At 38.1% G+C, this 13166-nt stretch overlaps 1 protein-coding gene across 5 annotated transcripts in view; it reads left to right on the top strand.

Annotated features, from left to right (window-relative positions):
• The window catches only part of LOC150079193 (pleckstrin homology domain-containing family G member 5-like), a 559615-nt gene that overhangs the window by 35506 nt on the left and 510943 nt on the right, over positions 1-13166 (top strand). For 4 of the 5 annotated variants that reach the window (XM_090382446.1, XM_090382448.1, XM_090382445.1 and 1 more), the window contains exon 3: positions 6506-6594. The exons of the other annotated variant lie outside the window; for it this stretch is intronic. In XM_090382446.1, coding sequence (XP_090238572.1) covers positions 6506-6594 — 89 coding nt within the window. The remainder of the gene's footprint in view (positions 1-6505; positions 6595-13166) is intronic. 5 annotated transcript variants of the gene reach the window in all.

The raw sequence follows: 13166 nt of genomic DNA, 5'->3' as shown, positions 1-13166 counted from the left end.
TTGATTTTCTGAGATCCATTTTTGTTCCCATGCCAAAAAAAGCAAGAGCAGCAAAATGTGCAGACCACCACACAATATGCCTCATAAGCCACTCCATGAAAGTCGTCTTGAAGATGATTTTACGTAGAATTGAAGGCAAGATTCAAGAACAAATTGGAAAAGACCAGATAGTTTTAAAAAAGGAGATTGGCACAAGAGAAGCAATTTTTTTTTTTTTTCTCTCTCTGAATATACTGGCAGAAAGAGCAGTTGAACACCAGTAGAACCTTTTTTTTCAGCTTCATTGACTTTAACAAAGCATTTGATTGCTTGAAACATGATATCCTCCTCCAGCTATTGAACAATCTAAACATCAATCCCAAGGAACTAAGGATACTATGGTTTCTATACCTCGAGCAAGAAGTGGCAATCATTATAGAGGGAGAAAACACAGACTGGGTACAAATCCAGAAAGGAGTGAGGCAAGGATGAATATTATCTCCTATGCTATATAATCTCTATGCTGAAACCATTATAGATCCAATACAAGGAAAAAAAAAAAAAAAAAGTGAGGTTGTCAAAAGTCCATGTTCTACGTGCTATGCAGTATAGCTCTATTATATGTGGAGGGCAATAATGCATTTAGTACGTAGCATTGAACAAATTAAGTTTGCTGCTTAGCTGTTCACACTGAATACATTCCACCACAAGATGCATTCTTTTGCACTAAATATAATGCACTGCTTCATATTTAAGTGTTTCCTTGTACAAATTTTTAATAAAAAATTTGTATTAAATAACTAAGCTATTCAAGTTATTTTCACTACTAGTATTTGAGTTTGTTGGTAGACAGATAGGCATGTGACTTTACAGCTTCACCTCACACTTCATCAGTGATGGGAAGTGTTTACAGTATGCAAGATGTGCAGAAAGTAAAATGAAGGAAAAACAAAACTTTTTGGCAGAAGCCTATGCTATAATTGCTGTATAACATTTTTATTGTAGATCAAAGCTTCATTTCATATGTAGTGTTGAGCAAAGTAAGTTTGCCATTTAGTGCACCTACTGAGAGCCCTTGTGGGTAGCACAGTTGGTAGGATTGCTGTCCTCCCCACATTGGGTGGAAGAGACCTGGGTTCAAATCCCATTGATGATGGGAAGAATTTAATGGGCTGAGTTAGTCAGTGTTAAATGAGGGTAGAATGGTTTTTTCTCCAGGAAATTCTGTTTTTTTTGTACAGCAAACAGAAAACTGACCTCGGAACATACAATTTACAGAAAATATACATGGAACAACCTGGGGTGAAAGAAGGGCCTGGGGGGGGGGACATCCTCTACTTAGGTACTGTGAAATTTCTTAGTACCTAGTCCTTACCATGATAACTCTATTATTCAGATAGTCTTTAGTGCATCTGTACAGGTTTAGCGGAAGATTAGCATGGTGCAGGCACCCTATGATGCTTGGCCACCATAGAGTATCGGATGCTCCTGCGAGGTCCACAGAAATTTCTGCTGGGCAGAATGTGCAATGTTGGTAAGGTATCTCATTGCATCCTCAGTGAAGAACCTGCTTTAAAGCCAAATTGCTTGTCAGATACTTGACCATAGTGGTTAGCAAATCTATCTAGTAAGAGTCTCTAGTAGTTTCCCCATAATGGAGAGCAGAGCAGAGCAATGGGTCTATAAGACTTAGGCTGTGTTGGAGGTTTATTAGGACTCTTTAAAATCAATTTTAGATTTGCAAGCTTCCAAGTGCTTGGAAACTGTCCCATGCTTAAACATTTATTCATGAAGGTGAGTATGTGATTAGGGAACTGTGTGGCAAATTTTTTCAGCATGCACACCTCTGAGGTTGCACCCCACAACATTTATTAGCCTTAGTCCTTTCCTGAGGTAGTGCATCTAGTTGACATGGGTGGCCAGTTCGATATTGAGTCAGTTTGGTGTGACATAAGCACTGGGAAAGCAAAAATGAGATTAGGAGTCTATTATAGGCCCAATGACTGAGTACAATGAATAGCTGTACAGAGAAATAGAGTAGGCCAGTACATCAGAATGTCTCATAATGAGAGATTTTCACGTGTTAATTGGAACTAGTCAAAGGAGATTGGGAAAATCTAGAAGATTATGAGAAATCCTTGGCAAAGGATGCAAAGAAAAACATCAAAGACATTCTTTACTAATGTAAGCACTATGTATGTGTTTCCTTTTACCTTATTAGTTCTTATTGCATTGACTTGCCAATTGTAATCCTGGTTGGCTCATCAATCGTAAGGGTATTGTTTTATACCTTGCCTTGTCAATTGTAGGCATAAATTCTTTGGTTTTTTATTATTAACCATATACCCTTGGCTACTAAGCTAAACCCTACTTTAATTTTATTTATGGAAACTATAAAGTTATCCTTGGGCCTCTGACTGCTTCTACAAGATTTCAGGTTTAATTGCATTTTTAGCTAGGAATTGAGTGAGGCAATTGACAAACACACTTAAAAAGTTTAACATGTTTAATTATAGAAATTGACTTAAAGGTTTACAAAATGATCAACAAAACTCTTCATATTACAAAACATTCTTCACTGGGATAAACCAAAACAATAAGTTCATTCAGCATATCTTGTTACTAAATTGAAACAATAGTTCCTTTACAATATCCAATTTGTTTATCCAGTTATTCCTTAGACTAGTTCAAAATATCACAGTTAGGATTTCAGAATGCCTTTCTTCCCCTTTTTGGATTATTCTCTTGACTAGAAATAGTAGTACGAAACAGTACTTACAATTATTTTCACTTCTCCTACCTTTTGGACCAGATCCTTTATCTTCTAGCACTTTCTTTAATGGTTTCCACATCAGATTAAACTCTCCTCTATCAAACTCACTTTGAAGTGGCACATACTTATTAACTGCTCACTTATTTTAACTTTATTAACACTTGAAACTACTAGTTGCATAATCGTAACTAATTACAATTCCCAAACATAACTTTCCTCTATTACTAACTTATTCTTTGCATCCAAACTTGTTAACTCCGAATTACTCATGCCCTTACACTGACAAATCCTCTCGTCCGTAATCGGATGATATTCTCGCTGTTTCCCGACTATTACTCTCATGGAACTCCTTCCCTTACGGAATAACTCCTCCCTCTATAACTCTCTCTACAACTCCTACCTCTATAACTCGTTTAACGCTACTAAACTAGTCCTTATATATCCCATTTTTACCCATGATTCCTTGAATTTTGACCTGACCTCTCCGAGGTAAGTCGAACGTTCCCCCCAATTTATTTATTTATTTTTTTCTTTTCTAAAATAAGCTTAAGTTTACAACTAGAAGGAAGTGGATGAATCATATTGGCCCACTTGATATCGATGTATCAACTGTTCATGATCCCTCTTGGTCAACTCATTCCATAGCAAGACTTGTGGATATCTTAGATGACTGTTTTCTAAAGCAGCATGTTAGAGAAGCAACAGGTGAGAGCAATACTCTTGATCTGATTATCAGCAGTGATTATTCATGCATTAAGAATCTGTAGATAAAAGAACCACTAGGTTGGCAGTGATCACAGTGTACTGATGTGGGATTTACTTAAAGATGTAACCACCATCAGGAGTAAAGGGAAGGATTTTTGGCTTTAGTATAGGTAACTATGGTGATCTCAGACAGTTTAAATTCTATACTATGGGACCAACTGATGATGTCACCAACAGCAAATTCTGAACAGGAAGTATTCAAGGAAATAATATTGGAAGCTACTAGGTTTTCATACCAACTAAAAAATACTGTTCAGTACTTAGACCTGAATGGATGTCAAATGAAGTAAATTGATTCATTTCAGATAAAAAAAAAAAAAAAAAAATATGCATGGGATTCATATAAATTTTCAGCTGATACCCAAGTCCATTGTAGATGTAAATTAGCTTGTAATCAAAGTCACAAAGGAGATCAGGCAAACTTAGAAGATTATGAGAAGTCCTTGGCACAGGATGCAAAGAAAAACATCACAAACATTCTTTACTAATGTAAACACTAGAAGGAAGTAGATGAACCACATTGGCCCACTTGATATCGATGTATCAACTGTTCATAATACTGCTCAGGTTGGCAACATACTGAATAAGTATTTGCATATACATTATGAATTCTTTTAGGAAAGTGTATGCTGGTAGTCTAGCAGGCTAATGGGGAGCTAAATGGTTTTATAATAACTGAGAGGAAAGTGGAAGAGAAATTCTTGAATTAATTTAAACATAAGAAAGGAATCTGGGGTGGATGGGATCCATCTAATTATATTAAGGAAGGTAGTGAAGGAAGTAAGCAAACCCTTACCAATTATTATGAGTGTATCCTTGGATTCAGAGAAGGTCCCTGCGGACTGGAGATATGTCAGTGTATCCCCAGTTCACAAAGGAGAATCAAAGGGCGACACGAGTAATTGCAGAACTGTTAGTTTAACTCTGTTCCAGGGAAAATAATGGAGTCACTGGTTAAAGAAGTTTGTTTGTTGTTTGGTTTTTAGGAGCATTAGCAACTAAGGCCATATTTCTCCATGGATATGCGGTGGTCATTCCCTGACCTTTCTGCATCCTCCATATTTGGTGGGCATGGGCTCAAACCCTGGTCTAATCAAGAAGCATGTGCTATGCACTGCTGCTCCTGCCCATCTGGCTACAGAGGTGCCAGTTAAAGAAGTAATGCAGCACCATCTAGACAAGAGTGCAGTTATGCTTTAGTCACAGCATTGATTTGTTAAGAGGGAATCTTGTCTGATCAATTTGACTGAATACTATAATGCAGTAACAAAGGAATTGGATTAAAAAAAAAATTTGTATCATATACTTGGATTTCAGGAAATCTCTTGATACTGTCGTTGCACATAATAGACTGCTATTCAAATTGGAGCAGTGTGGCATTAAGTTACTGTGAAGGACAAAGGGATGGTTGCTTGAAGACAGTTATTAATGGACTTAATGAGCTCTTTGTGAACTAATGTTATTAGTGGAGTCTGCCATGGTTCAGTGCTGGGCCCATTGTTTTCTGTATTTATTGATATTGATGAAGGTATATCAGGCTTAATGTCTAAGTTTGTAGATTATATAAAGATTGACAGGATGGTTAATGACAGTAATGATGCTATTTTATAGCAAAAACATCTAAAATAATTCGGTATATGGGCTGAGAAATGGCAATTGAAGTTAAAGAATTGTAATTTCTCAGCCATTGCTGCTGCCCATATGCAAAGTACTGCATATGAGTAGTAGTAGTAATCCCAGAGTAACATATCAGCTGTATGTTAGTACACTCAGGGTAGTGGAAAATGCAAAGGACCTGGATGTAATTGTGCAGTCAGATATGAAGTTCTCTGAGCAGTGCTGATAGGCTGCCCAGACAACAAATGGTGTTTTTGACAGTAATATATAGGAACTTTGCCAGAATAGATAATGAGGTGATTATCCCATTGTATAAAAAAGGTAAAGGGCAGCCATTATCAACCCACTGCAGGATGGAGGCCTCCTCAACAATTCATGCTGAGGGACATGGACCATAATCTACCACTCTGGTCCAGTGTGGGTTGGCAGATCGACCGTATTCAGCAGTCAGGGGCTTGAACCCCAGTCTAACTCAAAGAGCGTGTGCTACTGCACTCCCGCTCCTGACCACTCGGCTACTGAGGCCACTCTGGCCCATTGTATAAGACAATGGTTAAGCTGTACCTCGAGTACTGCATACAGATCTGAAGTCCTTTTAGGAAAAATGTAGATTTTCGGGAACAGTACAGAGGAGGGCAATGAGAGAGGGCAATTTTGTTCCCCTCACCTGCATCACATGGTGAGGGGAACAAAAGGACCAAGAAATTACCACAAAGTCTTACCAAGAAATGGTTCAGTTCTGCAAATTACAGTGTCTAAAGACTAGGCACTTGCAGAATCATCTGATTGAGGTGTTTAAGGCTTTGGATTGAGCAAGTTCAATCCAAAGTTTTTGACATTATTCTTTTTGCTGAGGCTACAGGCAAGAGGGTGCTTTAATTCAAATTGAGAAAGGATGGTTGTAGGAAAGAAATGGTGCAGTTTGCCTTCAGCCAGCAATTGGTTGATTGTTTGAACAAATTTCCACCTGTTTTTATGGGAGTGGTTAGTTTGAATAAATTCAAGAAAGAACTAGACCAATTATTGGAGTGGATGGTCATATGATGTTGGGAGGTGTTTTTCTTTATTTTTCATGCACATACTGTATAAGTTTGCTTTCTTGAATCATATGTCAGTTCTTTTAATAATAACATTATGCATCATACAATCTTAATAAGTTAAATTGCATATTGTTATAGGAAGATTTTTTTCAGAAAGCTTAGCTAGCATATCATTAAAGCAGCTATCATTATACCAAAATTTAGGTTCTCTCTCTCTCTCTCTCTCTCTCTCTCTCTCTCTCTCTCTCTCCATCTGACTAATCATTTATTTATGATTTAATTTTTATAATTTACATTTTATATGTAAAAGAATATTTGTGCTTAATTTTAGATAAATCAAGAATTCTTCAGTGTAACATTTGATGTTTTAGAAGATCCTAGCTATGAAATTCTACCTGCATCACAAGGAATTCTACTAAAGTAAGATTACTTAAGAATTCTTGTCTAAAATTTGGAATCTTATTACTCTTCATTGTGTATGTCATTAGCTTGATCAACTGGTGGTCTATCTGTGATGGCATTTGGTATTTATTGCTATGTCCTGAAGTTTAAGTGGGCTGTTTATTTTGTATAATAAGCTATATCAATCACCGTAATCATTTTGGCATGAGCGTTTGAATTTCAAATTTGGTATTTGTTAGATCAAGGTTGTTGATTAGTTAAGCTGTGCTAAATTTTGTTTTTTCAAAATGGTTATCAGGTCCTAAGCCTAAAATATCTGTAATCTCCCTTTCTTTATATAGAATGGTGGCATTTGAAAGAGGTTGCAAATGGGGAATAAACAAGAAACAACATTAGGCTTGAATTCATGAAATGCATATGAAGATGCATTTTAATGAATTAGGGTAAAATCCAGTTGTAGATTTATTTTTTAAAACCCTATTTTTTATTATATTGACAATAGGTTAATGATGGTATGCTACTACAACAAGATCTAGAAAAATTAGGCAGTTGGGGTTTAATGTTGACAAATGCAAGGTACTACATATGAGTAGCATTAATCCCAGAGTAACTGTATGGTACGTTACTCTGGGATTATTCAGGGTAGTGTAAAACAAAAGACCTGGGGGGGAGTTAATTGTGCAGTCAGATATGCAGTTCTCTGAGCAGTGATGACAGCTACCAGGACAGCACGTGGTTTTGTCAATGATATACAGTCAGCCCTCGTATAGCACAATAGTTGTGTTCCTAGAAACCCTCGTGCAATATGAACAACAGGCCCTATGGGAAAAATAGGCTTAGGTGCCGACCACCCCAGGTTGAACACACATTTGTAACCAAAACATTACCAAACACAATAAATAATCGTAATAAAATATTGCTAATGCTTTTGCTTCTATTGTAAGCAAACTTGTTTTTTGTTTGTTTGATTTTCTATCCAAACAGTTGACAGCCGTTCCATCTCTTCCAATTCTTTGTGTCTTAATCTAATGGATTTTAATTACACTTTGAGTTGTTCCTGCTATGAAAGTTGTTTTTATTTTCTCTGCATTCTTTCTAATTCTCGGCGTTGCCTCATTTATGTCTGTAGCACGTGCAATATCAGATGGTCTTTCATTTCGCTCAAAGCGTTTCACAATTTCATATTTTTTCTCTATTGACAGAGGCGAACTGGCCATAAGCCTTACTGGGGGAAACCCCGGTGGGCCGGTGTGATTTTGGCCATAACTCGTTGTATGAGGCCACTATAAATTTCCCTGGGTAAGAATTTTTGATCCAGTCCGCCTCTGTTTATCTATATTGCTTTTCTTTTTCTCTCTGAATATGAAGTGTCCTAACCAGGACGCTTCCTTTTCACACCTTTTAAGTATTTTACTAATTTTTAGGAAAAAAGCACAATTATGAAACGAGGAGGCATGCTTGATACACCTAAACAAAGCTGTAGCAACTGAGTAAACAACACCGACACTGAGTCACCAACAACTACTAGTTCCCTCAGGAACTAGTAGTTGTTGGTGACTCTTTTGTCAGGGAAACGGGAAACATCCTTTGTAAAAAGGATAGGTGGAACAGGACCAGGATATGTCGGCCAGGGGCAAAGGTTGATGACGTTGTAGAGCAGATATCATCTTTTAAGGGCACAAAAGATGATATAGTTGTACACGTTGGCACTAATGATATAAAGAGTAGGAGACCGGCAGAATTACTTAACAAGTACAGGTCACTGATGGAAAAAAGCCGTGAATTAGGGTTGAATTTGAAAGTGTCTGCAATTCTGCCCAGACACGATAGGAGGGAGTATATGATGAGAGCCTTGTCGATCAGTTCGGCCCTGGAAAGATTGTGTAAGGCTCAAGGGATAGAATTTTTTTCAGCCTGGACTGTACTTGTTAACAGGAGAGACTGCTTTTACAGGGATGGGATACACTTAAATAGAAAGGGTGCAAGAATATTTGCTGATGCTATCGAGGCAGCGTTGGGTGGGTCGGAAAATTGATAGCTTGTGGGGATACAAGGACTAATAGTTTAACAGTAGCCGTAGGCAGAGGTGAAGGTGATTCTTGCACAACTTCTATTAGAATAAGTAGCGACCTGGAGCGAGGGGTGTTGGGGGTTTCAGGGATGGGTGGCAGTCATCGTGAAACAGGTGGGTATATGGGATGTGTTAGGGTAACTAGGAATAGGAGTAGGTGCATGTATACTTGCATGTATACCAATGCTAGAAGTATAGTAAATAAATTTGAATTTAAAGTATTGGTCAAGACATCAAAGGCGGATATTGTTGGGATATCAGAGACATGGTGTCACACTGATATTAGGAATGCCGAACTGGAATTTGGGGAGTACAATGTGTACAGAAAGGATAGGTGGGGAGGAGGTGTTATGCTGTTAATTAAGAAAAACATAAAATCAAAAGAAAATGCATCCATTTGATATAGATGAACAGTGCACTGTTGAGTCAGTTTGGTGTGACATAAGCACTGCGAAAGCAAAAATAAGAGTAGGAGTGTGTTATAGGCCTAATGACTCAAATGAGTACAATGAACAATTGTACAGAGAAATAGAGTGGGTTAGTAAATCGGAATGTCTTATAATGGAGGATTTTAACTTCCCAGATATTGACTGGAACTTTTGTATATTTATCAATGATATTGATAAATATACAAAACAAAAGTGGGTCCGACACCGTACCTTGGGGTACTCCACTAATAACATTAGTCCTCAAAGAGCGGCGTCCACTGACTACCACTCTGTCTTCTCCCACTCAACCACCCTTTTATCCATTGTAGCAACTTACCCTTAATATCATACTGCTCCAATTTGAACAGTAGTCTTCCAGGCAGAACAGTGTCAAAAACTTTCCTGAAATACAAGTATATATCAAAATTATTTTTTGCATTCAGTTCATTGGTAACCACATCATCAAATTGGTAACCACATAGTATCCAATCAAATTGGTCAGACAAGACCTCCCTTTAACAAACCCATGCTGTGTCTTAACTATTACTGCAATCTTGTTTAGATGATCCTGCAATGCTTCTTTAACCAGTGATTCCATTATTTTCCCCAGAACACGTTAAATTAACAGGTCTGTAGTTACTTGTGTCAACTTTTGAACCCCCTTTGTAAATTGGTGATACATTTGCACACCTCCAGTCCTTGGGGACCTCCTCTGAGTCCAAGGAAGCTCTTATAATTAGGGCTAAGGGTTTGCTTACTTCCTTTAATATAACTGGATAGATCCCGTCCACCCCAGGTGCCTTCCTTCTGTTTAACTTCAACAATATTGACTGGAACTTGTGGGCTGGGCACTCACACACTAGTCAGACTTTTGTGGATTTATTGGATGATTGTTTTCTGCACCAGCATGTTCGAGAGGCAACCAGAGAAAGTAATACTCTTGATCTGGTTATCAGCAGTGATCATTCATGTATTAGGAATTTGCAGATAAAAGAACCACTAGGTGGCAGTGATCACAGTGTACTGAGATTTACAGTGTACTGGGATTTACTTAAAGATTTAATTACCATCAGGGGTAAAGGAAAGGGTTTTTGCTTCCATAAAAGTCCCAAGAGAGTCCAAGGAAGCTCTTATAATTAGGGCTAAGGGTTTGCTTACTTCCTTTAATATAACTGGATAGATCCCGTCCACCCCAGGTGCCTTCCTTCTGTTTAACTTCAACAATATTGACTGGAACTTGTGGGCTGGGCACTCACACACTAGTCAGACTTTTGTGGATTTATTGGATGATTGTTTTCTGCACCAGCATGTTCGAGAGGCAACCAGAGAAAGTAATACTCTTGATCTGGTTATCAGCAGTGATCATTCATGTATTAGGAATTTGCAGATAAAAGAACCACTAGGTGGCAGTGATCACAGTGTACTGAGATTTACAGTGTACTGGGATTTACTTAAAGATTTAATTACCATCAGGGGTAAAGGAAAGGGTTTTTGCTTCCATAAAGGTGAGTACAGTGGTCTCCGACAGTTTTTAAATTCTGTACAGTGGGATCAACTGAAGATGAATGGAAGCTACTAAAAGTTTCATACCTATTAAGAAATTGTTCAAGGTTTAGGCCTAAATGGTTGTCAAATGAACTAATGAGACTCGTAACAGAGAAGAAAAATGCATGGGATGCATATAAATTATCAAGCGACTCAGAAGCCTATGGCAGATATAAGTTAATCTGTAATCAGGTCACAAAGGAGGTTCGGCAGGCGAAGGCAGATTACGAGAAATCCTTGGCAAAAGATGCTAAGAAAAACAGCAAGGATTTCTTTACTTATATAAACTCTAAAAGGAAGGGGATGAATCTGATTGGTCCACTTGACATCGATGGTTCGATTGTCGCTGATCCTGCTCAGATAGCAAACAAACTGAATGAGTATTTTGCATCTACATTCACACATGAGGAATTATTAAGGTTTGAAAATGGCAGAAGGTTATCAAATTGTAGCAGGGTGCTTAATGATTTTGTAATAACTGAGAGCAAAGTGGAGGAGAAATTGTTGAAGTTAAACTTAAGAAAGACACATGGGGTGGATGGGATCTATCCAGTTATATTAAAAGAGGCGGCAAAGCAACTAAGCAAACCCTTAGCCATAATTATGAGAGCATCCTTAGATTCAGGGGTGGTCCCAACAGACTGGAGGTGTGCAACTGTATCCCCAATTCATAAAGGGGGATCGAAGGGTGACACGAGTAATTACAGACCAGTTAGTTTAACTTCTGTTCCGGGTAAAATAATGGAGTCACTGCTTAAAGATGCATTGCAGGATCATCTAGACAACACCGCAGAAATAATTCAGACACAATATGGGTTTGTTAACGGAGAGTCTTCTGACAAATTTAATGGGATATTATGATGTGGTTACAAAGGAACTGGATGCAAAAAATAATTTTGATATCATATATTTGGATTTCAGGAAAGCTTTTGACACTGTTGCGCATGGAAGACTATTGTACAAATTGGAGCAGAATGGTATTAAGGGTAAGTTGCTACAATGGATAAAAGGATGGTTAAGTGCGAGAAGACAGAGGGTGGTAATCAATGGGTGCTGCTCTTCTTGGACTAATGTTATTAGTGGAGTCCCACAGGGTTCGGTGTTGGGTCCACTGTTGTTTTGTATATTTATCAATGATATTGATGAAGGTATATCAGGCTTAATGTCGAAGTTTGCAGATGATACAAAGGTTGGCAGGGTTGTTAATGACAGTAATGGCAGTGTGCAACAGCATCTAGATAATTTGGGCAGATGGGCTAAGAAGTGGCAACTGAAGTTTAACCTCGACAAATGCAAAGTACTGCATATGGGTAGAAGTAACCCCAGAGAAACGTACCAACTGTGTGGTACTACAATTAAGGTGGTAGAAAATGAAAAAGACCTGGGAATAATTGTGCAGTCGGATATGAAGTTTTCTGATCAATGCAGACAGGCTGCCAGGGCAGGTCATGGGATTTTGTCAATGATATATAGGAATTTTGCTAGCAGGGAAAAGGAGGTGATTGTCCCTCTGTATAAGGCAATGGTCAGGCCACGCCTTGAGTACTGCGTACAGGTCTGGAGGCCTCATTTTAGGAAGGATGTAGATTTACTTGATCGTGTACAGAGAAGGGCAACAAGATTGGTGAGGGGAATGAAGGGATCCTCTTATCAAGAGAGGCTTAAGTTCTGAAAATTGCAGTGGCTGGAGACTAGGCACCTGTGCGGCGATCTGATTGAGGTGTATAAGGCCTTGAATGGGTTCAGCACGCTGAATTCTGATGGGATCCTTCCACTTTTTCAGATTACGAACCTAAGGGGGGCATAAATTCAAATTACGAAAGGACAGATGTAGAATAGATGTGCGGAAATTTGCCTTTAGCCAGTGGGTGGTTAATTGCTGGAACAAACTTCCATCTGTCGTTGTGAAAGTTGATAGGTTGAATAAATTTAAGGAGGAACTGGACAGGCATTTGGAGGGAATGGTGTGTTGTTTTTTTTTTTTTTTTGGCTGATGCTGCACAAGCTCATACATTTTGCTTTCTTGCATCACATGCCACTATTACTACTACCGTAAAGGCAGAGATACACTATTAACACCTCACATTTTACTAAAGCACATTTCTAGGGGTTACTACCATAAAACAATAAAAACAATTTCCAGTTGCAGTTCTGCTAGTGGAATCTGTTATAAACAGGTAGTAAACTCGATCTAATTGCATTTGTGATTATACCGATAGCTGGAATTGTGTTGGTTTTTACATTATTATGGTGAAATGTGTTTTCCCTTCACTGATAGAAAAAACAAATACATTTTCAGAATCTTCTCTTCATTCCTATCGTGTTGCATTTGGTTGGGGTGATTCTGTGTTTGACTGCCATTTCTTGTAAACACAAAGGCAAATCGTGTATAAGTGAATTTGGTTTGTGTTATATAAGGTATCGTTTCCCCTATTTATAAATCGTGTATGATCGAATTCGTGTAGTGTTAACAAGTGTTATACGAGGACTGACTGTACAGGAAATTTGCTAGCAGGAATAAGGAGGTGATTATTCTATTGTACGAG

The sequence above is a fragment of the Mastigoproctus giganteus genome, chromosome 10, assembly GCF_048544385.1.
Source record: "Mastigoproctus giganteus isolate SK-2022 chromosome 10, ASM4854438v1, whole genome shotgun sequence".
NCBI classification, from domain to species: domain Eukaryota; kingdom Metazoa; phylum Arthropoda; class Arachnida; order Uropygi; family Thelyphonidae; genus Mastigoproctus; species Mastigoproctus giganteus.
The sequence above is the reverse complement of the archived record's forward strand: the minus strand, read 5'-3'. Positions and strand labels throughout refer to the sequence as shown.